Genomic DNA, 27,840 nt, shown 5'->3' on the forward strand with positions numbered 1-27,840 from the left:
GTTTTACTCTTTAAACTAACCCTCAATGATGTCGTCGCTTAGAACCCCAGGCTTTGCACACACAATTGCAAAGAGGGCCACACAAACCAGAAGCACACGAAGAAGCATGATGATAGTAACTGCAGAAGAATTGCTGAACTGCTGTCAACTCGGTTATGCTGGGCTTATATATCTCTAACAACTACTGGTCTAATGACATGCAAATGGACAAAAGGTGGAGTCGACTCCAATAGCTCATCAATTAGCTAGAGCTTATCGTGGAGTGTTCCGAAAGCCTTGATCTGCATAAGTGTCAATCATCTGTGAGCCTTTTGACATGTTTTCGATAGGACTGTTCCACATAAAAGAATTTTCGTTTATGTTTAATGATTCTATTGTATTTATATTATTGCTTAAACTGTTATTTCATTTTGGCGCTCAGCCAACAACCCGATTATCAATTAGCAGCAGTTGCGGGGCAATCGAACTTCTCCCATCTCCAAGTGCTTTCGCTGATATCGTTATCGAAGCTCGTTAAGCTCATGCAAAAACTGCAAAATTAGCAAATTCAAAAATAATCTACAGTGCGCGTAATCCAATTGCGCCAGCGAAGCGAAGACATGCAAGCTTTCAAGTGGATAACAACGTATGTTATATTTATAGCATTCGCCAACACGAATCGCTGAGTCGGCGTTTTGACAGTAACGCAGTCGCCAAAAAGCTTAGATAGATTACGTTGTCGTGGAAGCGCATCGCGCTCAATTTGTTTATAAACAACTGCTCAGTTAATTGCAATTGGAAACCCCGACCGCCATGTGGTCGCGCAGCAGCAGTGCAAGGCGGCAAGTCACCGCCATAGACAGTGATCCCGAGAAGGTATTGAGGCAGGTGCAGGAGCTGAGCGACTGGCTGGACGCCAATCCCCAGATCAACGGATGCAAGACGTTCGAGAATTTGCATTTTTTTCTGCGCACCTCCAAATTTGATGTGGAACGCACAAAGAAGAAGCTAAAGACATTCTATCAGATGCGTGCAGAGCGAACCGAATGGTTCGATAATCGCGATCCCAACTTACCCGAAATCCAGGAGCTGCTGGAACTGGGCGTTTTTCTTCCCGTTGGCCCGGACTCAGACAATGGTTGTATGGTTGTGGTCATTCGGACGGCGGCCCATGATCCGAAGAAACACACACAGAACAACGTCTTCAAAGTGAGTCATAGAGAACGTGCCAAAATGGGGCTATAGACTTTCGACCTTTGCTTTATTTTTTATGTAGACCAGTAAAATGATATTGGACTTGCTGTTGAAGCTCGATCCGGAGAGCTGTGCTAAGGGCATGGTGGCCATACTGGATATGCAGGGCGTTCAGTTGGGTCATGCCCTGCAGCTGAATCCAAAGCTCATTAAACGATCGGTGGAGAGCTGGACAGCCTATCCCTGCCAGCCCAAGCTATTGGAGTTTACTAACGCTCCGCGTCATGTAAACATCTTTCTGAACACTTTCCGGTGCTTTTTTCTGTTGGCATACATATCCATTCGATAGTTAACTTGAGTGATCTTCCAGGATCTTCATGACACCCAAGATACGGTCCCGAGTGATGGTCCGCCGCGAGGGAACCTCTGTGAACAGTGCTCACTTGCCAAAAGAACTGGGTGGGCAGGGCCCGAGCTACGCCGAACTCGCCATCAAATGGAAACGGTTGCTGGAGGAGAATTCCGATTTCTATGTGGAACAAGACAAATATAAAAGCAAGCTCAAGTAATATAGGTTAGCGGGCGGCGGCGACAAAGATAACGTGGCGATTAGCCAAGTGCTATAGATTAGGGCGACTCATTGTCGATGCGTAAATGCTCATTGGCGCATACCTTTGTCGCCTGCAGTTGTATATTGCTTAATTCCATACAAAGATCTAATAAGTTGTACATACTCTTGTATACTTTTCATTTTCATCACGCTTATCTGAATATAAGCTAATCAATTGTTTTTGTTTTTTTTTTGTTAATGGAAGTCAATGTACGATACAAAATTGATCCAGAGCATGGGCTGTATTCATAATATTCTCTTTATTAGTATAAAACGTATCAAAAATGTTTATCAAGTCTACAATTATTATCATTTATTGGGTGCTGTCGAGCGTCGCCTCACATTGCTGGGGTTTTGCCTTACAAACAGTCGTTCCATCAGTTGCACGACGCCGAGCTATACATATGCGATAGTTTAATAGTAATAAATACATACATACATTTGGGGGAAAAACGATAAACGCATTGTTTTGTGAACATAATATTGTTTGTTTTCCATAAGCGGGGGTGTGTGTCTGTGTGTGCGCGGGTTATAGAAGGCGTGCTGCTGTTTTCTGGGTTTCTCTTTTACATACACATATATATAAATATGCTATATATCTCTTAAAGTTACGAGTCACATATAAAAATATAGTAGTTGCTCATCATGATCATCATCAGCATTATTAGCCCGCTATAGTTAGTGTGTTGTATGTTTTGTTTTTAGTGGGACCACACGAAGCACTGAACGAAACTTAAGAGCTATGTATAAACGAGGAAAGGAAAGGAAGGGCGGTAACTAACTAAAGCGTAATACACAAGTCTACCAGAGCGCTCCCATCACAAGTCCAATTGCATGCCGTTGCTGATGCCAATGCCGACACTGCCGCCACCAGTGTCCGCCACTTGCAGTGATTCCTATATCTGCCGCTCGTCCTTTGCCGTCAGCTTGTCGATGAGCTCCTGCAGCGGGGCCAGCTCGCGCCGCTCGATCAGATTGAACTCTTGCACAAAGAATATAAAATGCTTGAAGGACGTATTCAGATGGGCCTCCTCGCCCAGCGTCACCACCTCCGAGAAGTGCTGATGGTAAATGTGGGCATAGACCCTGAACAAACGCTTCAGTATGGTCTTGGCGGAGGTGAGAAAGTTCTTTGGAAACGGCACACCAATTTTCGATGGAAACAGCGTCTCATCGTCCAGCTGATCCTGCACCCAAGTCATCAGATAATCAATGTACTTGGGGGCGCTGCACTTGATGGGCTTCTTCACGGTCAAACCGTCAGCCCAGTGGTATTCATATTTCGGACCAGCCGACATAATGCCACAGCTCTCCTCCGTACAGAACTCTGTGATCGTGCCGTACAGCATGTTTATCTGATTGAAGAAGTCCACAGCTAATGATCGAAGGGAGAAAAAACAGATGTACATGTACAAAAACACATGATTAATGGAAACCTAATTACTCACTGTTAACGGCCACCCATTCGTTGAGATCCTCGCCGTCGGGCAGAGCCACTGCATTGCGTAGATTTCCAGATCCCAGAGTGGCGGCGGCATGCTTCATAAGATCATATTGATGCGTGCCTTCCGGTATGTTCTTCTTTGGCTTGAAGGTTTTGCTCGAACGCGAACCGCTGCAATATAAAAGCCGATTAGTATTGGCCCCATCAACCCCAAGTGGCTGCCCTGCCAAATGGGTGGAGGTGGGGAGACAAAGGCTCGGCTCCCACATCACAGAGACGGCGAACAAAGCACTCAATGGGGTGGTAGCCGAAGCTTTCTTTGTTGCAACCCGGGCCTTTTGCGGTTTCGGATGCACTCGAGAACCTTTTTTCATGAACTTACAACAAAAAGTCCATTGCCATGCAGTTTCTGTAACCTCTGGGGTCTGTTTTGACTTTCACTCGAGCCCACCAAATTCGTCTGCTGCGAAGCCTGTTCCGGCAAGGGCCGCACCGTTTTCAAGGAATTTCTGTGACGTGTCAGTAACTTTTCTCTTGAATATTCACACAATTGATTCGAAATAATAATCTACAGAAATTGCTGGCAATTGTGGCAGGTTTTGTGGGCAGGCGATGGAAAATATGTTTCTGTTCGGATACTGGGGTCTCTGATGTCGACAATGGGGGCGAGCACAGCTGATGGCTTGGATTCTAGGAAGTGTATATTGCAACTAATTAGTTTTGTTGTGTTTATAAACGCAAAAATTGTTATAAATAAAAATAAAATTGGTTTCACACACACTGCAGTGCTCTTGTATTCAGTGTGACCGCTTATCGATAAGATATACGGTCCGACCCGCAGAAATATACCATCTTATATACAAAAAATACCGTAAATATGCTGACAAATTTAAGTTCTATTATACATATTCCTCGATTTTGATAATCCGTTGAAGATTACTAGCTATCTAGATCTCTCAGAACTGCCCACATAATTTTATATAATTAATGAATCTATTTTCTACTTGACTGGCTTAATTTATATACTTACTTTGATTTTTTTGCCTCAGGTTTGGTTCCTCAACAATAATATAGCGTCTCGTATGATGAAAAATCGAACTTAGCCCACTTAAAACGCCTTTGTTTAAACTGGATAACAACTTTAGTTAAACCACCGAAAATAATAACAATTATAATAACAATAATAATTACTCTTGTAGGTCCACCCTATTCTTATCTTTCCCCTAAACAGCACTTGCTTTGGTTATTTTAAAAATTGCGCGCCAAGCGAGGTCTGTCGGAGAAAGCATTTTTTGTATAAATCTTTTAATTATAACAAACATTTTAACCAAAGTTTACATATGTACATACATCTAAAACCTTCTCGCCTGACCTACTGCCTGAGAAGTGCTGGGCGTTGGTGCTGTAGGTTTTGAGGGATCCTCCAGGACACGTACCATCATGGAAGATTTGGGGCCAGTGCACCAAATAGTGCCGTGCTCATCGACAACGAACGTTTCCAGCGTCACCTGGAAGTGGCCACCGCTCGATATGGGCAGCAGAAAGCTGCCGGAGAGAAAGTCGCGTTGCGGCTTGACGATCTGGTTCAGGGTGACGGTGTCACTGGTGCCGGTCTTCTGCAGCTCGCTACCGGAACGTGGTGGCGGCGTTACCAGCTGGGACGTAAGGCTCAACTGCACGGACTCCACACGCCGGAAGTGCTTGACCTGTTTGGAGCCAGCCTGTTGGAGGACCCCCTCGACCTTAATCACCAGATTACTGCCCGACTGAACATTGACGGGTTCGGTGGCGCTACGTGGCTGTGGGCTAACCGACAGCTTTATCTGCGTAGACTGGAGAATCTGGAAGAAATAGCGCGGCAGGCAGAGCGGTGTTTTGGTAATTATCTCGATTTGAGCAACAATTACGTCCAGATGGCGGTTGCTGATGGTCTTGGCGTTGGGCAACTCCTCGGGGAGGTTCTTATGCATCAGCTCCATGCGCCTGCAGCTGGCGGCAAAGAATCGGGTCTCCGGGTGCTCGCCGGTGGTCAGGAAGACTGGTGGCTCTGGTGGCGTGGCGTAACAAATTGACTCGATGATGTGGGCAAGCAGCCCACACTGAAACTCGGCCACCTCCAAGAACTCCAGCGTCACGTTGTCCGCATCAAAAGACGACTTATAAAGACGGGCGTGCGTCTCCTCGCAGGCCTTCAAGGACTTGACCAACTTTCGCAGCTGATTTGTGACGTGTCCAAACTTTTGCAAATAGTCCCTCGAGTTCTGGGCCAAGCTGCCAGCGATTGCCGGCGGTGGTACAATGACCTGGGCATTCTTGACGGTCACGGCCAAGTGCAGGGTCTGCAGGAACTGGGCTCGGATCTTTAGGTACTCCTGCGGAAAGGAGATCGCATACTGGATCGAGGAGCAGGCTCGCAGACTGACTCGCGCCATCTGGTAGAGGTTGCAGGCTGCCTCCAGCCGTTTCATCAGCGGTATCAACGGCTCTGGCGCCGCCGTCGGAGCATAGTTGTCCCTCATGTGGGCGTAATCCAGGCCATAATTTAGAATACACTCTGCCTGCGAGATCTGCGAGAGCGTGACGAGGAAGTAGTGCATTTGGTCGTTTATCACGATCTCTGAAATGCTCGTGTAAATGTGCGCGGCCACATAGTGATGCCCATAACGACTCGCGCTTCGTGCAATCTTGTACAATGTCCAGCAATTGAGTTTATCCAGGCACTTCTCGAAGCATTGCACCACCTTCAGGGGTAGATAGCACCCCATTGTGGTCTGAAATACCAGCACACTGAGGATTTCAATCGTGCGCAAGTGTTTCTCAGCATCCTCCGAGTCGATCAGCTTGTTCAGTTTGTGCAAAATAATCGGCATTCTGGCTAGCATGGGATTAACCTAAAAGTGGATGGAATTAGTGAATGCTCCTCATGTTTTTCCTGCAATACTTCTACCTTTGGTGGCGACGGTTCGTCGGTGTCCATGGCATTGTCGTCACCTTCCTCCAGTCCCTCGGATGTTGTAAATGCATATTTACGGAGCTGGAAATGCTCGCAGAGACGCACCAGAGCCTCGCATATGAGCTCCGCATTGGCTTGGGGATAGACGACATTGTCACCCAAGGTATTGCTGACTATCTCAATGAATGTCGCTCCAAATTCGGCATTCGCCTGGCTAATCCTTATGCCATATGCCAGCACACGTCGCAAGTGACGTAGACAGTCGGCTCTCCTGGCCGTGCACAGGAGTAGGCCTTCGATGTGAAGACTTACAGTATGCAGGATATCATCCACTTGGCTCTCCTGCTCAGTGCCAAACGCCGCCAGAACTGAGAGAACCGCCATAGCCTGAGTGGCCGTCGTGTAGTCGTCCAGCTTACTCATGCTCTGGATGCAGAGTCGGAGCAGGGCGACCCGATGCTCCCGCAGCAGATGTTGGCACGTGAGCGGACACTCGCTCAACTTGACGAGAATCGAAAGGAAAAGAAACTGCTCGTGCGAATTGACGCAGGTCTCGAACTTACTAATCAAAGCCTCAAGGGCAGGCTTGGGCCAAGCGTGGACACTCTTCTTGCCGGCTAGTTCGTTGAAGGAGCGCAGCACTTGGATGCGAACTGGCGTCCGCAAATCTTGCATAAAGTCCAGCAGCACCTCCAGCTGCCCGGGAACGCCCACCAAGGTGCGGGAGGATAATTGTGTGAGGGTATCGATGATGGCCACCACAAAACTCTGCGCGGGATACTTGGGCAGCAGATCCATACAGAGTTTGTTGACCAGTGCGGCAGTATTGGCATCGTGATGCATGTGCCGCAGCACTGGGATGAGCAACAGCTTCATGGGCACTGGCACCTGCAGTGACTCGATCATGTCCGATATCTTGGCGCACATGCTGATGGCGAAGGAGCTGGACTGGGCGGCAAAGCAGCTGCTGGCATAGATGGCAGCCTCCACCTCCACGGTGTCGTGGCTGTCAAGGGCACGGCGTATAGCATGGTGCACTTGTTGCTTCTCGGGGATCACGCGGGAGACGGCGCCCAGGGTGCGCAAGAGCAGGGCGCGTGCCACAGGATCGTTCGAGTGCATCACCATAAAGATGCGGCGCACAAAGTTGTCGATGTTGAGGATCTTGTCCAGGTGGTTTTCGCTCTGCTGGCAGACACGGAGTACCCAGAATCGCAATAGATTCGAGCCACTCACAAAGAACTCCGCCAGCTTGATGAACGACGAGTTGATCAGAATGGGAAATGGATACTTCTCGAAGAGACGAGGGAACCGCACAATGGACTCGCATTGGATTCCCTGCTTAGCGCTCCGGAGGCCCTTGTCGAGCTCCATGAGCACGGCATTGGGATCCTGCTCGTTCTCGTTGAGGAAACATTCGTTGAAGGAGCTAACGCGGGTGCTACTAAAGTGCGACATCTGTGCAACTATTTGCAGTCGCTATAAGCTATTTATTATATTTAACTTTTTTCAAACACAAACAAACCGGCAGAGAACCAGTGTGATCGCGCATTTATGGTTAAAAGATACCGTCCGACCCTCAGAAATATACCGAAACATACCGTCTCATTTTAAAAATATATCGTAAATATACTAGCGAATTCAAGTTCTATCGTTCATATTGTCTGAACACATAATTTTCTGCGATTGATAAATTTGTAATTTTTAATACTTGCTTTTATTGTAGTTTTATAAAACGTTGAAAATGAAATGGTGAGAGTTGTATTTTCTTCAACAAATATATCGGTACATTGATATCGATATATATTTTACATCCCTGCAACAGTGCTGCCATTTTACTTATTTTAAGCTAGATTTGGCTTATTTTAAACCCAATTAGCTTGAAAAATAATTGAAATGCTTATGGCTTTAAAAAATGTAAATACCTTTTGTTAGAAAGTCCTCAAAAATAGAGGAGCAGGAGGTTGCGGTTGTTGGTACTTTGCTGAGAACACGGTCATAGCATAATGAAGTGAAAAAAATCATGTCATTACTCCAATTAAAAATACAAAAAAACGTATATTTTTTATGTGTTTTTATGATTAGCTTATTTTTAAGATATTTTTTTTTAATTTTTTACTGTTTCTAGCTTTTTTTCTTCAATCTAGCTTATGGTGACTCTCAAAATCTGGCAGCACTGCCCTGCAACCGCATTTCGAACGTGTGTACACACTGATATTTCAAAGCACGTGGAAAAACAACTGTAGGAGCATCTTGCGTGGATAATTTTAATTTAAACTTAAAGAAGGCATATTTACGGCCTAAATATGGTAAATATGCAACTCTAAATCATTCATCATCAATAGTCTAATGAAATATGTGCAAAAGTGATGAAACCAGACAAAGAGAACTAACCTAAAGACAAGCATCGAGTGGAGCACCCCCAAAACACATGTGCTGCCACCGCCAGCACATCAAAATTGATTATATGTCCCATTTTCCCGCTTCCAGTCGATCCTGTATGTTCTGTACGAACATGCAGCAGGCTTCTCGGTCTTCTCCGTCAAGGAGTTTGAGGAGGTCTCCATGTTCCTGCCCCAGGTGGAGTCCTCCGTCACGGACTTCGCCAAGTTCAATTCGATTGTGAAGTTGGCTGGCTTTGCTCCCTTCAAAACGGCCATTGCCGCGTTGGAGAATATCAATGCCATTTCCGAGGGCATTGTGCCCCAGGACTTGCTGCATTTCCTCGATGACTTCTTCGCCAAGCTGAAGAAGAAGAAGTGCACGCTCGGCATAGCCGATGCGAAGCTGGGAGCTGCCATCACCGAAGCAATCGGTGTGCAGTGCAGCCAAGTTGGTGTCGTGCCTGAGATCCTGCGTGGTGTGCGCTTCCACTTTGCCAAGCTGGTCAAAGGTATAAATTCAAAATCTAATAAAAGCTATCCTTGTGCCTAACTCTTGCTCAACCTCCCGCAGGATTCACCGAACAGTCTGCTGGTGTTGCACAGCTGGGTCTGGGCCACAGCTACTCGCGTGCCAAGGTCAAGTTCAACGTCCATCGTTCCGACAACATGATCATTCAGTCGATTGCCTTGCTGGATCAGTTGGACAAGGATGTGAACACGTTCTCTATGCGGATACGCGAGTGGTACTCCTACCACTTCCCAGAACTGGTCAAAATTGTTCCCGACAATTACATGTTCGCCAAGGCCGCCAAATTCATTAAGGATCGCAAGAACTTGACCCAAGACCTGCTTGAGGACCTTGAGAAGATTGTTATGGACTCGGCCAAGGCCCAGGCCATCATTGATGCCGCAAAGATGTCCATGGGCATGGACATCTCCATTGTGGATCTGATGAACATTGAGCTGTTCGCAGAGCGCGTTGTCAAGCTTTCCGAATACCGCAAGAAGCTGTCCACCTATTTGCACAACAAAATGAACCTGGTGGCACCCAATCTGCAGTCCCTGATTGGTGATCAGGTCGGTGCTCGCCTCATCTCGCATGCCGGTAGTCTGACCAATTTGGCCAAATACCCGGCATCGACAGTACAAATTCTGGGCGCTGAGAAGGCGCTCTTCCGCGCCCTCAAGACCCGCTCCAATACCCCCAAGTACGGTTTGATCTATCACTCGTCGTTCATTGGACGGGCTGGCCTCAAGAACAAGGGTCGCATTTCGCGTTTCCTGGCCAACAAATGCTCGATTGCATCCCGTATTGATTGCTTCCTGGATCAGCCGACCAGCGTGTTTGGCGAGTCGCTGAAGCAGCAGGTCGAAGATAGGCTCAAGTTCTACGAGTCGGGCGATGTGCCGCGCAAAAATATCGAAGTCATGAAGGATGCCATCGAGGCGGCTGGCCAGGAAGCGGGCGCCAACGGGACAGCGACTCCCCAGTCCGAGAAAAAGAAGAACAAGAAGAAGAAGCGCGGAGCTGGCGAGGACGAGACCGAGGCGAATGGCTCCAGCAATGGCAATGGAGCCGCTGCCGAGGCCGCCGACAACGGCAATGGCAACGATAACGGTGAGCCCAAGAAGAAGAAGAAAAAGAAGAACAAAAACAAGGAAGCCGTGGAGGCGTAATGACTACACCCCCACCTTAACATTCAGCTTAGTTTTAGGTTCCCAATATGGTTTTACTTTATACACAATATTCTTCTGTATTTTCATTTAGTTGTCACTTCAATTTCAATAAACAATTACTCAGGGTATTCCCTCAGAAAAAACCTTGGTTTTGCACTCCTGGCTCCGAGCCTCAGTCGGTCCCAGTTTCGAGTTGAACAGGACACGAAATGTGTTTTGTTTGGGATTCTCTTTTGCACTGCCTTATGCATTTGGCTGGCGTTAAATCTCCAAGCAATGAAAGAAGTACTCCTATTTCTTATCTTACATATGCATTTAGTGGATTGTTGTTTTCAATTGTTTTATATTTCATAATTTGTTTTACATACAATTTTTATATACAGACACATCGTAACATTAACTATTGCTAAACATTGTTTGATTTCATTATTGATAGTATTTTTTTGTTTAACAATTTCAATGATGGATTGGATCGATCGGCCGTCCGTCCAAAAGTGTTGTGCTAACATATCCATTTGGTACAACCATTTATATTTCGTTTCCTTTCTGTATTACTTATTGCATTTCATGACAACATTCATTCAAAAATTCCGATTGGACACATGGGACGGATGCAGAATTCATATGTGATCGTGATCGTAGGGTTAGTATCGTAAGGAAAGAAGTGGAGGGCAGAGCAAAGACTGGAACTGCCATTTGTTTAACAATCAATCTAGAAACAAACACTGACGCTCCTTAAACTTTATACATCCAGGGATCGGGATAGATAGAAGACACAAGTGACTCGTGCAGCGTGGAAATGTGCGGAAAGTGCGTGGAAAGTGCGGAAGGAAGGTTCTGTATAGGGGGGAGTAGTTAATTAAGCTAAACAATATCATTGAAACAAATCAAAGGCCGACGTGCTGCCATTGTTGTTAATATTATTATTATTATTATTGCTGTGATTCTGTGACGGCTGCTGCTGCTGCTGGAACGCTCCGAAGTTGGCAAATGCTGCTTGGTTCTGTGGAATGTTTGACTGTGGCTGCTGCGCCCCGAACAGATTGGGACTGGTCAGGGGCGAGAGGCCAGTAAAACCGCCGCCGCCGGTCGTCTGGATATTCAACGGCACCTGGGTCTTGGCCGGACTCTGTGTCTTTAAAGCATTCATCGAGAGAGCGGGCGCATTGGATTTGCCCGTTTTGCTCATCAGCAGATTGTCCAGATCAATGTTGAGGTTCCCGGCCTTCAGATTGCCCGACCAGGTGGCACCCACATTGGCTGCCTGGGCGGCGGCACTGGCCGCCGCTGTGGCAGCTGCCCCTGCTCCTCCGTTTGTGGTGTTATTATTGTTGGAGAGGGACATGGGCTGCAGCAGATTATTGCCCGTGACGGCGGCAATGGGCGGCAACATATTGTCTGAAAAGAGCGGATGGAATATAGTCAAATGTTATAGTGTTTGCCTCATAGAATGGATATAGGTTTTACAAAAGAAGCTTGTGTGTATGTGTGGCTGTGGCTATGGCTGTGACTGTGACTGTGGCGTCGAATAGACTTGTGTGCGACTACTGGGTGATGTGATCTACTACTGGAAGCATTGATGAGCACAGGCGCAGCAAAAACAAGTTGTCGCGTGCAAATTACATAAACAAAAGATACGAATACGATAGATAGTTCGTATCTTGGTTACAGGTAGAGTATTACAGTTGCTGCTGCTGCTGTTGCTCTAGATTGATTGTTTTGTTCTGTTTTATCGTTTACCTAGTGCATCCGCGGCTGCGGCTGCGGCTGCGACACAATGCCCGGAATATTGAGAAATGCTTTTCGCAACCGATCGCAATTGAAGGAATGTAGTATGTTTTTTTGGTAACGAACGAAATCATATCCGATTTGTGTGTATATGCATATATGCAGTGTGGGAGGAAAGAAAACAAATAAATAAAAGAACATACATAGTTGAAATGAAATCAATCTGTTGATCTGTATATAGTACCTGCTTTAGTACAATGGCTTTAGTTTTTTGGCAAGCTTCGGAATACATAAAGACAGTTCCAAGAGTTACACATATGCTATTTATATCAGCTTAATACTACAAATTATGAAATGTTAAGGACACCATGTTTCTGGGAGGAATTCATATGTATTTCTTAAGAGCCTAAGATGCCTGCTCAATGGCCGCTGTATCGAAGAGCTTGTAGCATGTGCTCAGTATTTGCTGGGCCAGGTCGCGGCACTCCTCCGAGGTCTCGCCGCCCACCAAGGGCGAGCGCACGAAGTCCTCCAGCCAGCGCTGGAGCTCATTCAGCGATTCAGCAAAGTGCTGGGTCAACACCTGGCCGGGTGTGGTGACCAGAGCGATACCAATCAGCTGCAGCGTGGCCGCTCGAACTCGGGCCTCGGCATTGAAGCGCACAAAGGCGCACAGATCGAAGATCTCTCGAGTCATCATCGGCAGCAGCGTACAGTTCTGCGAGCACATCACCAGCACGGACAGCGTGTGCAACAGATTGACCAGCAGCTGGGTATCAATGTTGTGCGCAATATCCTCGTACTTCACGTACAGCATCTGTCGGGTGCGCTGGCCACGCACCAGGCTGAAGAAGAACGTTCCGGCCACGGGATGGTAAGGGTTCGTCCGCTCCTGCTGCTGTCCCACTAGGGTCTTGGGTTTGCTGAAATACCTCTTCGTCTTTGCCCTCAGGCGCTCGCGTATGATCCGCTGGGCGGCAGCCAGACGCGCTGCTGGACTGTCTTCCTCGTGTTGCAGTTGAAACTTGCGCGGCTGCTTGGCAGCCGGCGGTACAATGTCCAACGATACACTCTCATCTGTTTGGTGATTGTCGCCTGAAATTTCCTTGGCCGCTGCTGCCAGTACCTGGAGGATCAGGATGCGCACATTGGCCGCATAGCAGGAGTTGTCTGTGTGAAACTGTCGGCACAAGTACTCCGCGCAGGGGCCGGGATGGGCGACACAGATGGCCACGCAACAGTTGAACTGTGTGCGCTCAAAGTCCTCAAAATAGAACTGCATTTCCAGGGTGATAAACAGTCGAATGAGGTCTAGGGCCAGTTTGGCATCGTGCCTGGCCAGCTGGCCGCGGATCAGCTGTTCGGCTGTGCCCAGGGCTCCTTCAAAGACCTGATAGTTCTCGCACTTGGAGCGAAGGAGCTGCAGCAGGTCCAGCAGGAACTTGGGTCGCTGCTCGATGGTGGCGGAGATGTCATTGGACATGTCGTACGGTTTCAGATCGTCATCGTCGTCCGAGTCCAATGGCGGCTCATCATCTGAGTCCAACTGCATTTTGAGATTCTCTTTTATCACCGACGGTTTGTCCTTCGGCTCTTTTGGGATCTGAACGGTTTGTTCTTCCTCTGGACTGCACATGAATTGCCGTAGATGTGATTCCAATTGCTTGGCATGCTCTGGACTGGGTCTTTCGTCCAACTCCGTCTTGCGGGGGCACTCGAACAGAGCCAACTCATCGAACTCCTCGAAAATGTGCCATTGGGGCGTCTCCCGCATGAAATCGTAGTTAAATCGCAGGCGATCCTCGTCCTTGCAGTCTGGCTGCTCCATAAAGTTGAACAGCAGCTCCACAGTCTTCATTCCCACGTGCCGCTGCAGGGCATCCGGCGACTCCAGATGATGACTCAGGCCGTCGTGCAGCTGCCGCTTGCTGTCCAGACCCACGTCCAGTCCCTTGCACAGACACTTTCCGGAGAGGACTAGCAGCTTGGATATGGCCAAGTGCTCCTGGCCGCTCAGCTTCTGCAGGGAGATGCGCTTCGACCAGATCCCAAGCAGCTGATTGAAGAGCACCTGCAGCTGGGCGGGAGCCACGACATGCAGGTAGGACACCAGTGGGAAGAGCTGTTTATTTTCGCTGGGCGTCCGCTGGAGGGGCAGCTTCTGCAGCAGGCAGTGCCTCCAGTGGGGGGCAACATCCAGGGAAGCCGGTCCGAGCAGCACATACAGATTGAGTTGGGCCGAAAGGGCAGACTGAGCCACCTTTAGGCAGGCTGCAGGCTCCAGCTCAAGCAGGATGGACTCCACCACTCTTCGTCCGCTGGGGGCCACTGCATAGTCCTTCAGCACAAGCAGGAGCTCCTCTAAGGTGGCGGCATCATGGAAATGGTTGACCAGCTGCGAGAGCAGCCACGAGTACGGCGACAAGTCAAAGTATTTCGAGCTGTCCTCGCATTGCAGCACAAAGTGCAGGGACCTCAGCCACTGGCGTAGCAGGAGATGTCCATATCGCGCGGGGGCATACATCGCCGGCAGCTGGCGGCCCAAGCGGTTGGCCACCTCAGACGGCAGTCCAATGATCAGCTGAATGAACTGCCTGACCTGGGCATCGTGCTCCTCCACCAGTCTCTCGGGCATTACCTTAATAGTGCGAGCGAAGCGCTGCATCAGCACAGCCCTCTGGCGCGAGATGTGCAGCAAACTAATGGACAGTAAAGCCTCATCCTGCAGCAGGGCTCCAAACAGAGTGCTGATTGTGCCCGGCAGTCTATCCAGCTGCCTGTGCAGCGTCTCAAAGGCCACCTGTGTATACGGAAAGCTGTGGTCCATCCGCAGCAGATTGAGGACATCCAAATCGCGCGTGGGCTCTGGCCAGTCCGGGCTGAACAATCCAACCAGCTGGCTCAGCAGAGCCGAGTACTCGCCATTGGCCACCAGCGCAGTCCAATCGAATGCCTGACGATCGAGTCCCACCAGCTGCTCGGGCGTGGCATATCCTGGGAGGGCATTCAAGGTGTGTAGTTTCTGCAGAGTGGCAGCCACCAGGGCGGCATTTGATGTGCTCTTAACCTGCCCCAGATCATGCAGCTCTTTTATAGCCCTAGTGAGGGCCTGATGCACCCACTCCGGCGGTGGGGGAAGCGGCAGCGACTGCTGGTTAGTGGCTACCAACTGCATTTCAACAGCTGCTGCTGCGAGAGAGAATGAGAGAAGAGAACGAGTGCATCCGATTGGAATATGTTGCCGTTTATGTGGAGGAGAGTGTAGTGTGTGTTTGTGTGTGTGGGGGGGAGCCCGAGCTAGAGATATGGGCTCTAGTCAAGCTCCAAGGGGCGCGCCGACATGCAACGTTTCCTAAATACTCTCGTACATACTCGAATCGCAGATCCTAAGCCTAAGCCTAACTCTAGTCTATGTCTAACTCATAATCTTAATATAAACTACTTTAAAACTCACCCATTGGCATGCTTTGGTGTATCGACAGATCCCCCAGTCCAGCAAGAAGATCTGTGGCCGTTCCCCCTGTTGCTGCCGCTGCTGCTGGAGGCGAAGCGGCATTGAACAAGTCAAAGGAGTCGTTCGCTGGCGTCGCTGTCTTCAACAGATTGCCATCGAGCGCTGAGGTCGATGTCGTTGAGCCTTGGAATGCGGCAAAGTCGGCAAATTCATCATTGCTGGCCGCTGGGAGTATGCCCGTCGACGGCGGCTCGCTGACGGGAGCCGATGAGCTGCCCCCAAACGCAGACGCAAAATCACCAAACTCCTGCTGCCCGGCTTCCGGAGCACGCGGGTTGAAGTCGTCATCGTCGTCCACAATGACGGCTGCGCTGTTCAGAGTCTTCTCTGGCGTTGTGGCACAGGTCTTGAACAGATCATCCAGCAGATCGTTATTGCTTTGTGTATTGTTGTTCTGGATATTGCTGCGGCTGCTGCTGGGTGAGCCGCCGCCCATAAGATCTAGGCTGGTGGGTGTGTCGCGGTGCGTGGGCGAGTGAATGCCAGCGGCGCTGCTCGGCGGCTGCTTGCCAAAGGTGGCTGCCGCGCCCAGATCGATCTTCTTCTGCGATGGCGCCGGCTTGGCCACACCAGATGATGCAGATGCCGAACCCGGCTGCTTGGACACTGGCGAGCTGACGACGGTCTTGGCTGTACGGATGTTCATGTTGATGTTGGGCGCTTTGCTGGTCTCGGTGGCCACTTCGGCGGGACTTGCCCGATCATTGTAGCGATAGTTTCGCCTTAAAATGAGAACCATGGTTAGCCGCCGTCTAAATGTTTGTGAATATTGATTGAACACCTACCTGGGACTCGGGGAGTCGCTGTCAGAGCCCTCGCGCTCTCCATCGTAATGAGTATCTTCATCTTCGTACCGATCACCGGCGGACTTGTCGGAGTCTGTAATGGCGGCAAAGGGAGCATCAATATCTGTTCCATTACCCATCGATTGTGATATACTTACACCAATTATCGCCACGATTTGTGCGCCAGTCTCCATCGTTGTAGCCCCCACTTCCGCCGCCGCCACCACCACCGCCTCCACTATAGCCGCTATATCCACTGGAGCCACGCATGCCCATGGCATCGCTGCTCATGCCGATGTACTTGTCTTTGTTCTTTTTCGCCTTTTTGCGCTCCTCGCGCAAGCGATCATCATCCTGAATGAAGTCTATAAGCTCTCGTACCTTATGCCTAACATTAATACCCTGATCTTTGCCGCCCTCGTCGGTGAAAGTGTAGTTCTCCAACGAGCGCAGATCGTAGATGTGCTCCCGCGATGATGTCACCACGCGCTCCGACCCATTGCGCACCAAATAGTTAAGCAGGAGAAGACTCTGTAATTAGGGATTTCGCATTATAATTAGCTTAATCCAATTTGACCACACAAACGGATTTACCTTGTAGGTTCGTCGCCAGTTTGTCTTATTGTCCTGCAGCATGCGCTTCCACAGCATAGACATGACTTCCGGGAACGTCTCGTAGGAGAAGGTGGCGTAGGCCAGCTCCTGCATGAGCGGCCCTGTGGGTCCCCAGGGATCGTCGTTGGTGGCCTCCCGCACCTTTCCCTCCGTCTCGGTGTAGTTCATCACGACATTGGTGCTGCGAAGGGCAAGCAGAGGGGCGGGTCATTGCAAAACTTAAGATATACGATGTGCCAGCGGGGGCTTCAAACAGTTACGATAAGCTGAAGCAAACATGGCTTCGGTATGACATTCGAAACGTGATGGGAGCGCGAGCAAGTGTTAATTGTCGCAACTGGGCCAGAGGCCCTTATCAATTTCTAGATAAGCCACAGTGTACCAGCACTGGACAGTGCTAGCAGGAAAGTAGTAGCCCTCACAGTGCCATGCCTGCAACTTGGGTTCAATTATGTGGAACGGAAGGCAGGGGCAGGGGCAGGGGAAACGATCGCCACATTTGGGGGACGGAACACACACTCGTGCCACCCACAGGTGTGTGGGAAACACGCACGGGGCAGCAGCAAAAAGTAGCCAACAGAAAGTAATTAATACGTTGATGGCAAAACAGAAATTTCACTGGAAAGTCATCGAAGAGACAGACTGGAACTGGAAGTGTTAACACAGGTGGAAATACATTTCTGTTATATTTGGGCAGCGGAAGGCAAGCAAAGTGTTTTCTTGATAAAGCGTCACACACACACACTGCGGCTGGCTTGTGTATGGGAATGGCTTTGTGTTTATGTGGCTCCGAGTTGAGCTCATTTTGGAATTACGAACAACCTTGAAAGCAGCAACAGAAACGGCCACAATCCAACACCAAAAATGCATCTTGAATGACTATTCCCCATAAATTAGGAGAACGTCTAAGCCTATTTCCCTTTCGGGCACGAAAATCAAATATTAGCACCTGTCCGCTCAAGTGTAATGGGGATGTGGTGGGGGTGGGTAAGAAAGTGTAGGGGCGTGGGAGTGTCTCCTCCATTTACTCAAAGAGAATGTTGTACACATCGTTTCATTATCTTGAGTGCATGTGTATGTACCATCATTATCACTATCTATACGCAACTTACACTTTGTCCGCCAATTCGCGCACTTTCCACATGCTTATGAATTTATCAACCATTTTGAAGCAATTTTATCCTCTGGAATTTTTCACAATCTCGTCAACACTGGATTGGCTGCTGGCTGAAAAATTCAACTACAGCACGAACTCGAACTAGTTTTCGTTGTTGTTTTTGTGTGTGCGACTGCTAATGAGATGTGTTTTTGCATGGAAATTCGCACTGTGATTTACTGCTGCTCTAGGTGCTGATCTTGCGCACTCCGCGTGCAGTTCTGACAAACAAAAATGTAAAATTTAAACCAAAACTAAATAAAATCACAGCAGCAAAATTTTTGGTGAGCTGTCTTTTAGGGCTGCAATAGCATCGATGGAACTATCGATAGGATCGATGGTTGTTTTCGACCATCGATATGCCGTTTGAGAGAATTAAATTCTAATATGTGCGGAGGATCATATTTTTGGACAAAATATCTCAGTAATTAATTACAGATTCTTGGAGCATCGAAGGAGAGAGACCTGCTCTAATAGTGGATCTTATTGAGCACATTGAGCACCACCCTTGTAGTTTCGATGAGGATTCCGATGGATCATCGATGGTCTTGCAGCCCTGGTGGCAGCACTTCTTCAATCAGCTGCCGCTGCCGTCATCTGGGATTCTCGACGTCTTATAGGAAAGTTTTCAATAAATATCCGGAATATTAAATGAAACACGGCTGATTTTGCTGAGAATATTCATAATTGTACAGTGTAGCGCCTGCTTTTGGCTTGGCACTGCACTGCCAGCCTGGTTTTGATTGAAAAAAATGTAAACAAAAAGGTTATGTAAACTTCTCTGGTTTTGCAGCGTGAAGAGTGAGATTCGTCGCCGCTGGGAGCATAACTGAAAATGTTGGGACTACAACGCTTTGCCGGCAGTATTGTCACCCAGATATACCGCCGTGCCGCATACAGCAGCAATGTTCGGTCGGCAAGTGGTCCACTAGCTACGGCGGCCACTGGTCAGGGAACCGAGGTGAGCGAGACTGAAGCTCGCGCGCCGGCAACGGATCCTAAGAAACCAAAAGGTACGTCGTCCGTCCAATCGGATTGATCTAACCAGAAGCGCTTTAATTGCAGGCCAATTGGTTGCTGCAGCATTCGAGTCGCTGCGGAACGAGAGCCCAACGGATGACAAGAAGACTCCCGCCTCCAGCAGCATAGATGACCGGATTATCAATGCGAAATCGGTCAACGGACTGCTGGCCATTACAGAAAACAACAACGCCTTCTCGCGCAAGCATGCTCTGAGGATCGTCTCGATACTGGCCGAGTGGAGCACCGTGGACCGCGTCAAGATATCTGAATTTGAGAATGACACCAGATTCTTGCGCATCTGTCGCATGCTGGGCCGCACTGTGCCCAAGAATAGCGGCGGAAATACTAAAAACAGCGGCGATGTCAACGGAAACACCAAACGGATATCCGGCTTCCGCACGGACGATCTGAACACGGTGCTCGGCGTGGCTGGAGACGATGAGGCCGCCAAGCTGATAGCCAGCATCAGCCTTCCCCAAATGGTTAAGGTGATGAGTACTCTGGCCCAACGTAAGCGACGTAGCACTCCCCTGCTACGCTCTCTGGCCTTCAACATCAGCAGCTCCTCGGAGACACTGGACCTGAAACAGTCGGCGGATGTTCTGTATGCAATGTCCACGCTGAACTTCCAGGACTCCGTGCTGGGCGCCAAGGTCTGTGCTGATGTGCAAGCAGCTCTGCCAAAGAACTTGGAGAAGTCAGCGGTAGTGGGATCCATACTCACCAGCTTAGGCATTTTGCGCTATCGAGATTTGGGTTAGTCCATGAAGAATATTGTAAAATTGTTGTATATTGTATACTAACGAGTCCTATCTGTTAGATATCTTGGAATCGCTGACGCAGTGGCTCGTGAAGAACAGTGAAATCTGCCGCCCTCAAGATCTCAGCGCGTACTTCCTCACATCGGCTTTGCTGAACTTTAAGAGTGCCCAGCTCGATGATGTGAGCAATAAACTTGCAAAATCCATTGTGCGGGAGGACTTTACCAAGCAATCCGAATGGTTAAGCTATGTCTGGTCCTTGGCCATGCTCGGGCTTGTGGAACAAAAGCATCTTGATTCGGTTTTAAGGTGCGTTTCATATCCGTGATTATTTGGAAAAATGTATCACTTAATCCTCCGATTGGTTATTTTTCTTAGTCCTGGATTCCTGGAGCTATTAGAAAAGGACAAGTCCGGCCTGACACCCGTCTCCAAGATGAGGCTATTGAATCTAAATAGTTATGCGCAGCTACTGGCCACAGATTACAAGGGTGTTTTGCTGCCAGCTGATAGTCCTGCTTACCAAGTGCCTATGGCCCACACGAAGACGAAACAAATTCTGGTAAATGGCATGCTTGATGCTCTCAAGAGCCTTCTGCCGGCCACTAACCATGTACAGACGTCGGTGGACAGCAAGATGGGTTTTCTTATAGGTATAAGAATTGCTCTCTTCTAAACCAAAACTCTGTTTTAATCGAGCCTCTTTCAGATGCGCTTTGCCACTTTGATGCCAATAGAAATCCCCTGCCGTTGGACAAGGAGAATCCAAATGCAATTAAGTGAGATACACTAGATTTACAGGGGATCTTACTGGCATTTAATGAATCGTATGAAATTGTCTTCTAGGGTGGCGCTAATGGTGATTGACTTCCATGACATTTGCCATGGCACGCATCGCAGTGCCAGCGGAGTTACGAACCTGACATTCGATCTGCTGGAGAAGAGTGGCTACCAGGTCATACCAGTGCCGTACAATGAGTTCAGCACCAGCGACAAGCTACTGAAGCGCGTTCAGTACTTGGATGCAAAGTTCAAGGCGATTGTTAGTAGCAAATAATTTCAGTTGTAGTTTATTTAACTTCCCTTTTAATGTTTAATCAAAATTGAAATTGTTTAAATTTTGTAAATGTAAAATTAGGTGCTGAATTAAAGGCTAAACAACATCTGGCTTAGAATGTTCACAAAACCTTTAATTTAAGCGATGGAATGAATCTATTAAGTACATGTGTATAAGAAACGTTACGCTGCCTTTAGACTGCGTCCAAATTGCTGGTGCGCTGCTGGTTCATGCCCACCTTCCACCACTGTCCCGTCTCCTGGAACTCGATGGCCACGGCTGCCAGCGTTTGGAATAGACTTCGGGCCAACATGTGACGATTGCCGATATGCAAAATGAACTTCGGATCGTACACCTTCTCGATGTCATCGATCTTGTAGTGATCCCGTGTCTCCCGCTCTGTCAGACACACACAATTCCATGGGGCCCAGTCGTCACTCTTGATCCATCGCGGCAATCTAAAGAGGGAGTAAAGCTCGAAGTTAGATCTATTGGCTTATCCCTTGGGCACGCGACGCACCTCAACTCGTTGAGATTCTCAGTCTTGCTGAGTGCCGAGTGGCCATGCCAGATCTTGTCAATGATATGACGCACATCGTCCGACTGCATCACAAAGGCAAAGGATGTGGTACACTTGCGTTTGCGCTCATCGCGTTGCACGCATCTCAGTATTGATTGGTACACCGTGTTCTCTGTGGCCGTTAGCTGGAGGTAGACCCCATTAATCACCTGAGAAAACTGAGGATAGGGTATAGCCCACCTTAAGGTAGTAGCAGCTCTTGCAGGTATCCACATGGCTCTGGCGCGTGCGTATGGCAAAGTCCTTGTATGCCTTGACCTTCTTGCACACGATGCACATGCGCGAGGGAGGCCCTGCGAAAGGAGGTTACTCCTTAGTGGTGATCGATTCGATGGACCCTTTGCTACTCACGTTTGTTCTGTTCGCTCTTCTGGAACTTGATCAGCTCGTAGAAGAGGATGTTCTGGCGCTTGCGCAGAATTTCCACATCACTTGACGTTGCATAGAGCAGCAAATTCTTCTCTCGATCAAACAAATCAAACAGCTAAAGAAGGGTACCACCGTATTATCGGGTAAAATGATTCGATTGATCACAGCCAAACCTCAGGGAAGTTGGGAAAGCAAGTCTCCTCCATGAGTATCTCCATAACGCGACGTACGAGGGTCAGGCGTACATCTCTTGAAAGTGGCAGTCGCAGATCCTTGTAGACTTCGGTAAGGAAGCGAACGCGCTGCGTGCTCAGCAAATCCATATGGATCTTACAGTCCTTGTACCCAATCCATTCGATGGGCTTGCCCATCTTCTTGAGCAGCTGGTCCTTGCGGAAATCCTTCATGGACTTGCAGACCAGACGGCGCTGCCTCTCCACCCCATTCAGCAGTTGGATCTCCTTGTCCAAAAGAATGTTGACCTCGGAGATGCGGGCAGGTCCTTCGTAGTGGGCAGCAATACGCCTTAGTTCGGCCCGCTTCCAGCGACCGATTTCGGCATACAGCAGATCGAAGTCGTCCTTGGAGCGGGGGAACTGCTTGATCGCCTTCTGGCGATCGACACGCTCCTCCACGCACTTTTCGTATCGCTCTTCCTCCTCCTCGCGGTTGCGCACCAAGCGACTGGACAGGAATCGGATCAGATGTGGACTCTTTTGGGTCATCTCTTCGGCGAGTACTCACCGATACTCCTTGGCGCGAATGCGGATGTACTTCCACAGGATCCAGCGACGCCAGTTGCGCTGTATGAGCTGAATCTTCTCCAGCTTCCGCTCTGCGCGTTCCTTCTGGGCGAAGGTCTGGTATTTGCCAGGAACAATGGTGAAATCGTGGGCCGCCGACACGTACAGGACATTGATGCCATCGAGATGGCATTGCACCGACTGCTCATGGGCTGTGTTCTAGAGGGGATTCGCAGGGACAAAAATTAACCGCCGAGCAGATCAGTTAAAATTCATTCCACCCACCAGAATCTTTTCCTTTGGCTCCCAGGTCTGGGTATCCCTGGAGTAATAGCGCCTGGCCTTCCACTTGTCAAAGTAGGGCCCGGTCTGGGAGAAGGCATCTAGGTACTCTTTGCCGGTGACCCTGTCCCTGTAGCCACACAGAAAGGGCTTGATGATGGCAGCATTCACAATCTCCACCACCACGTTTTTGGGCTGCCCATCCTCCGTGTCCTCGCCAGGAATGTGGACTGTTATAAAGTCCGCCAGGCGGTGCTTGCTGTTAGAGATCGAGATCTCCAGTTTGAAGATTGGTATGAAGACTTCCCTCTATGGTATACTCACTCGTAGTAGACATCCAGATCCAGCTTGGGCGCTGCCTCTGTCCCAATATCCTTGGGCGCGAGCAGCTCCAGCTCAAACTCGTGTATCCCGAACTCATCGAACTTGGTCGAATTGATGGGCAGGGAGTCGCACAGAGGGCGATTCTCCTGCCTGAGCACCAGGAGCTTCGGCTCCACCTCGAACTTGCGCGATATGTCCTGCTTAACCTCGGCCAGAGTCATGCAGTTGGGATAGACCTGGGCCACGATATCCATCTCCGAGATGCGAAACTTCACCGTGACATTCTCCAGCTCCACACAGCCCTCCTCCGTGTGCTCCGACTCGGTGCTGTTCGAGTCGAAGACTGGGGCACAGCCAGCCGGCTGCTTGGGCCGCTCCGAGGGATCCACATTCAGCTGCACATTGCGCACAAAGGCCGGAGGATACTCTGGGGCACTCATCTTTCTGCTCTAAAAAATATATAGTTTCACTTATTTCTGTGAATGTTCTGGGTGGGTAAACTAATCGGAAAACTGCCTGCTGGGATCTGATTCGATGAAGACCTCAGACTGGGGGACTTGACTGGGTCACAAGGGGCTCCCCCCGGCAACGAATTTGTTCAATAACTTGAATGCCGCTGCTAGGCGCCCTGTTGTGGCAACGCGTCGCTCCGTGGGCCAGGCCCAACATTCTGGCCATAGTTCAGTGTTCCCTTCGGTTCAGTGCTTAGTTTTCTCACGCATACGCGTCAGATTTTCACGAGTGAAAGCTTCCAATCATCTAATGAGTCGGAGCTACCCGAATCCAACGGTCACTCAGAAATTTGCATACCAAATTCTTTTCTAATTGCCGCAATTTCAGTTTCTTCACAAATTTTATAGTTATCAAATCTGCAAAGTGTTTATATACCCTTGAAGAGTGGGTACTACATACGAGTACTGGAACTATATCTTTTTCCGAATAGAGGAGGGTCTAAGTAAGAGACAAGGCTGTGGTTGTTCTATACATAATCAAATCAAATTGTACCAACTTTTTACTAAAATACCATCAGTAGTACGAAGATTTTAAAGATTTTCTGCAAGTTTATTCGAAGCTTTCGTGTATATTTATTTGTTGCATAACATTGACTGAACATTCGGAGTTTGAAGAGACAACGGTGACAGTAATTACTTTTACTAAATGGATTGGAAAGACTGCCAGGCCACACGTGAAGACGATTTGATGATGATGTCGATGCTACTGGCGCCGAGATGCTGATGCGGAAGCCGGGCTAATAATGATGGTTAGCTATTATATCATGATCTATACAGATATCATCAAAATTAATGGAGGCCCGCTTAGCCAGAGCTTTCTTTCTCCCCATTCGTTCGATTGTGACCCAAATTCGGCAATATTTCCAGTGCTTATGGGAAATATGATCCACTTAAAAGGTTTTGCCAAAGCTGCTTAAGATATTCGGTTACCTCAAATGAATAAAGCCCAACATTTTGTAATTTTTTGCTAACTAAATTTATTAATAAATAATGTTTTTATTGTAGTAGAACTTAGACGTAATATTGAGGGCAGTCAGGGCGGACTTGGCGTCGGCATGGGCCACCTGCAGCCGATGGGGACGTCCATTGAAGTAGTAATCCTTGTGATGCTGCACCCGCAACAGTTTGCTGGGATAGAGGTAGCCCAGATTATTGGGATTCATGGAGGGTTTGCCGGGCTTTGGCTCTGGCTTCGGCGCTAATGGACGGACTGTGGAGCTCTGCTGTGGCGCCTCCGTCTGTGTTAGCGGCGTCTCCTTCTCCAGAATGATGGGATTGATTTTCATGGGCTGATAGTCCAGACCAATGCCGGGTATATGACGGAAGGGCAGTGGGGGTACGGGTATATAATAGATTTTCGAATCCTTTTTCGTTTTTTTCGTCTTACTGCCGTTCTTGTTGTACTTCCGCAGGTTCAGTGGCTTCGAGGTGACCAGATAATCCATATACACGTTATCCAGCGAGGGTGACTGCACGACAATTCTGTTGCCCAGCGGGGCGCCGGCGGCGGCTCCACCCTCCAGGCCACTCGACATCGACAACTGCGGCAGCAACGACGGGGCTCTCATGTGGTAGGAGTAGGGAAAGGCCTGGCCAAGACTGGCCAGCGCCAACAGTGCCGCCAAGTGTATCAACAGGGGCGACATGCTGCAAAGATAAGCCAGAGAGTGTCAAGGTAAAAGACAATGGAAAGTGTTCGACCCACAGGCGCGAAGTGCTCCCTAATTGTTCCAGCATTTGATGGATGGGATGGATATGGATGGATGGAGTCCGAAATCAAAAGCAAAATCAAACTCAAAACTAAAAGCCAACACCCGAATTCGAATAATAATCAAAGAGCGATTTCTGCAAGTCACATGCCAAAGCCGAATAATTTAATAATAAATAAATTGTCTGGGCGCATCAAAGCGCAAAATCTTTCGCCTTTACATTGTAAAGTTTCTCACGTTCCCCACAGATACGCGCACACAAACGGGGGCTACTACTACTACTGCTCTCAGGTGGGTAATTTTCGTTTCGATTTGATTTAAATGAAAGCATTTAATGCACGCTAATCAAAGCCTCTAAGAGCGACGCTAGCAGCGACGGCCACTGCGACGCCGACTGAGCAATTACGCTAATGAGCGCGTCGAGCGCCATCTGGCGGAGCACATTTCAACGCTTCAGTGATTAATGATGAGCCTTTAAAAAGATAGAAAAAATAGATTGATCAACCCGAGAGATAAAAAAAAAATCCAAAATTGAGCAGACAACAAGCTGTCGGCGGTGGCTGATCGAAGTCCGAGAACAAGCGGCGGGAAAACACGATTTTCGGGGCGTAAACGTTTAGGCGCGCCCCCTTCCCGATCTACAAAGCGATATGCAAATATTTTGTAGAATCGCCCCTCTTCGACTCAGACATTTGTCTAAATATGTCTATGGCCTGAAGCGTTTTTCGCCAACCTGATAAATTGCAGAAAGTCTAGGAATCTGGGATTATGAGACCCCGCATGATATATGATCGGTGGAGCGATAACAGAACAAACTGGACGTCCACACACACACACACACAGAGAGATTAGTGGAAAAATGTTATTACAATTAAATTATTTCGGTGAGATCTCTGATCCCTAATGGCCTGTGGTTCACACGAGCTGTTGATCGCTTCTGTCTGGCGAAAAATCTTGATTTGTCCACTCACAGACTCCAATTATCGAAATCTTTATGTGGCTTTTGCCTATATCAACACTTGTGAACAATCTTTGCAAGGCCATATTCATTTTGTGCCTATGCCATTATGTGGTCTCATCATGATTAATCATGTCACCTGGCTCTTCTCTCCCTCTCTCTTCGGGGAGTGAAAGACGAAAGACTTTGGCAACGAACTCGAGATGTCGATGCGGACGTCCAGCAATTAAAAGCGTATTAATTTAATGGACTGCTGCCAGCTGTCAAATGCAAATGAATAAACCCTCCACTCCATCCATCCCATCCTCTTTGGGCATACGAGATTTTTTGCATCTGAAAACTCACTTTAAATGGCTCTGACTGCAGCTGCCGGTTGTACTTGCTGAGTAGTTTCTGATGCAGTTGATTACGTATTTTCTTTATTTATATTGACTGTAAGGCGGCGATTAATTTATTGCCCAAGTGTCCTTCCTTCTACGAGCGATGATTGTTTGTCTGGTTTGGCTTCTTTTCTGCCATAAATTATGGAATTTTTTGTATGCGCACGTTCTGTCACGTTTTTCTATATTTATTTAATTGTTAATATCACTTGAAGAAATTAATTTATAGTTTTTCCCGTGTTATGTTTAGTCTCGATTTAAATTTGAATTTAAATTCAATTTTGAACCGCTTCCTCGCACTGCTTTGCCGACACTGTCGATCGGTTTGGTTTCGTGTTGCGCGCGCAGCTTTTTGAACGTTGTGAACGCCTCGAAGTGCGGCAAATAAATGAGTCTGCGGACTGTTTGTAATTTGTTTTTTTTTTCTTCTTAAATCAAAAATCAGTCGGCCGACGTCGTTGCTGCTGCCGCTTCTGTCGCCGCCGTCGTCGTCGTTGTGGGGCGACGTCATAAGCAGCGACAGCAACTGGAAGTGTGAGCCGGGCCGGGCTCAACTTTTATTGTTGTGTGTGAGGTCCAAACCGATGGCGATACCAATGCCGCTGTCCGTGTCTAACACTAACTAGTTGGCTACCAGACAGACCCTGGCAAATGATCGTTAGTGGATGGGAGGACTGATCTTCAGGAGATGAGGGGCGTATAGTGTTCTGGGGCCGAGATCTTCGATGGCTGATCTGCCCCAAGTTCTTCTGGGGAAGAGACGTTCCAAGATCTTTAGTCGAAGAACGGCCCATAAATTAGCCAGTTTATTGTTTGTCCACTTACTGTTACAGTTTGCGATTGCACTTTGTGGGTTTTCAGACGTTTGTGTCTCTTTGCTATTTGCTTGACAAATTTAACAGGGGAGAAAATTGATTCATCACTTCCCTCGCTCTGCGACGGCATTTGCATATCACGACAGGAAAGTGTCAGAGCTGTACGCAGCAGGAAACCCAATACCACTTGACCAGTCCAGTCAGTCAGCTTTTGATTGAATTACACCTCGAGCAACAGTGTTACGAGTGGAGTAGCTTCTTCTGCAGAGGGTCTCCGGTCTGGGGTCT

General features: G+C 48.5%; 8 protein-coding genes across 10 annotated transcripts; 3 read left to right on the forward strand and 5 right to left on the reverse strand.

Annotated features, from left to right (window-relative positions):
* The first annotated feature begins 512 nt into the window (after positions 1–512).
* Positions 513–2,070, forward strand: pinta (prolonged depolarization afterpotential (PDA) is not apparent). 2 transcript variants are annotated; one of them, XM_001358686.4, is made up of 3 exons: positions 659–1,188; positions 1,256–1,485; positions 1,544–2,070. In XM_001358686.4, the coding sequence occupies exons 1-3, from the start codon at positions 793–795 to the stop codon at positions 1,740–1,742; spliced, it is 825 nt and encodes a 274-aa protein (XP_001358723.2). In that variant the 5' UTR covers positions 659–792; the 3' UTR covers positions 1,743–2,070. The 2 variants fall into 2 exon arrangements, with proteins under 2 accessions (XP_033232611.1, XP_001358723.2); XM_033376720.1 differs by lacking the exon at positions 1,256–1,485 and having other exon boundaries at positions 513–1,188; positions 1,544–2,006.
* On the reverse strand, positions 2,025–4,046 carry mats (MOB kinase activator-like 1). The gene is made up of 3 exons (XM_002137420.3): positions 3,610–4,046; positions 3,232–3,398; positions 2,025–3,158 (listed from the first exon to the last, which is right to left on the reverse strand). Exons 1-3 carry the CDS (start codon positions 3,627–3,629, stop codon positions 2,680–2,682), a joined length of 666 nt encoding a protein of 221 aa, XP_002137456.2. The 5' UTR covers positions 3,630–4,046; the 3' UTR covers positions 2,025–2,679.
* A 509-nt stretch (positions 4,047–4,555) lies between these two features.
* LOC6897298 (integrator complex subunit 7-like) lies at positions 4,556–7,777 on the reverse strand. The gene is made up of 2 exons (XM_002137421.3): positions 6,175–7,777; positions 4,556–6,118 (listed from the first exon to the last, which is right to left on the reverse strand). The coding sequence occupies exons 1-2, from the start codon at positions 7,636–7,638 to the stop codon at positions 4,580–4,582; spliced, it is 3,003 nt and encodes a 1,000-aa protein (XP_002137457.2). The 5' UTR covers positions 7,639–7,777; the 3' UTR covers positions 4,556–4,579.
* A 579-nt stretch (positions 7,778–8,356) lies between these two features.
* On the forward strand, positions 8,357–10,377 carry Nop56 (Nop56 ribonucleoprotein). The gene is made up of 3 exons (XM_001358687.5): positions 8,357–8,489; positions 8,671–9,073; positions 9,136–10,377. The coding sequence occupies exons 1-3, from the start codon at positions 8,487–8,489 to the stop codon at positions 10,239–10,241; spliced, it is 1,512 nt and encodes a 503-aa protein (XP_001358724.3). The 5' UTR covers positions 8,357–8,486; the 3' UTR covers positions 10,242–10,377.
* A 378-nt stretch (positions 10,378–10,755) lies between these two features.
* Positions 10,756–18,450, reverse strand: lqfR (clathrin interactor lqfR). Of its 2 annotated transcripts, none has more exons than XM_003736513.3 (6): positions 17,996–18,429; positions 16,863–17,064; positions 16,427–16,799; positions 16,269–16,362; positions 15,424–16,205; positions 10,756–11,639 (listed from the first exon to the last, which is right to left on the reverse strand). In XM_003736513.3, the coding sequence occupies exons 1-6, from the start codon at positions 18,046–18,048 to the stop codon at positions 11,116–11,118; spliced, it is 2,028 nt and encodes a 675-aa protein (XP_003736561.2). In that variant the 5' UTR covers positions 18,049–18,429; the 3' UTR covers positions 10,756–11,115. The 2 variants fall into 2 exon arrangements, with proteins under 2 accessions (XP_003736561.2, XP_002137459.2); XM_002137423.3 differs by lacking the exon at positions 10,756–11,639 and adding an exon at positions 12,174–15,158 and having other exon boundaries at positions 17,996–18,450.
* Positions 18,451–18,519: 69 nt separating this feature from the next.
* Positions 18,520–20,986, forward strand: LOC4801676 (FAST kinase domain-containing protein 4). Its single transcript, XM_001358689.5, has 7 exons — positions 18,520–18,659; positions 18,833–19,052; positions 19,105–19,818; positions 19,883–20,132; positions 20,202–20,476; positions 20,533–20,602; positions 20,670–20,986. Exons 2-7 carry the CDS (start codon positions 18,875–18,877, stop codon positions 20,878–20,880), a joined length of 1,698 nt encoding a protein of 565 aa, XP_001358726.3. The 5' UTR covers positions 18,520–18,659; positions 18,833–18,874; the 3' UTR covers positions 20,881–20,986.
* A 30-nt stretch (positions 20,987–21,016) lies between these two features.
* LOC4801677 (IQ and ubiquitin-like domain-containing protein) lies at positions 21,017–23,697 on the reverse strand. The gene is made up of 8 exons (XM_001358690.4): positions 23,179–23,697; positions 22,858–23,113; positions 22,574–22,791; positions 22,003–22,513; positions 21,812–21,944; positions 21,641–21,753; positions 21,401–21,585; positions 21,017–21,338 (listed from the first exon to the last, which is right to left on the reverse strand). Exons 1-8 carry the CDS (start codon positions 23,616–23,618, stop codon positions 21,074–21,076), a joined length of 2,121 nt encoding a protein of 706 aa, XP_001358727.2. The 5' UTR covers positions 23,619–23,697; the 3' UTR covers positions 21,017–21,073.
* A 952-nt stretch (positions 23,698–24,649) lies between these two features.
* LOC4801678 (uncharacterized) lies at positions 24,650–27,159 on the reverse strand. The gene is made up of 2 exons (XM_015181867.2): positions 26,703–27,159; positions 24,650–25,337 (listed from the first exon to the last, which is right to left on the reverse strand). The coding sequence occupies exon 2, from the start codon at positions 25,334–25,336 to the stop codon at positions 24,671–24,673; it is 666 nt and encodes a 221-aa protein (XP_015037353.2). The 5' UTR covers position 25,337; positions 26,703–27,159; the 3' UTR covers positions 24,650–24,670.
* Positions 27,160–27,840: the final 681 nt, after the last annotated feature.

The sequence above is a fragment of the Drosophila pseudoobscura genome, chromosome 2 (assembly GCF_009870125.1).
Source record: "Drosophila pseudoobscura strain MV-25-SWS-2005 chromosome 2, UCI_Dpse_MV25, whole genome shotgun sequence".
Taxonomy (NCBI): Eukaryota; Metazoa; Arthropoda; class Insecta; order Diptera; family Drosophilidae; genus Drosophila; species Drosophila pseudoobscura.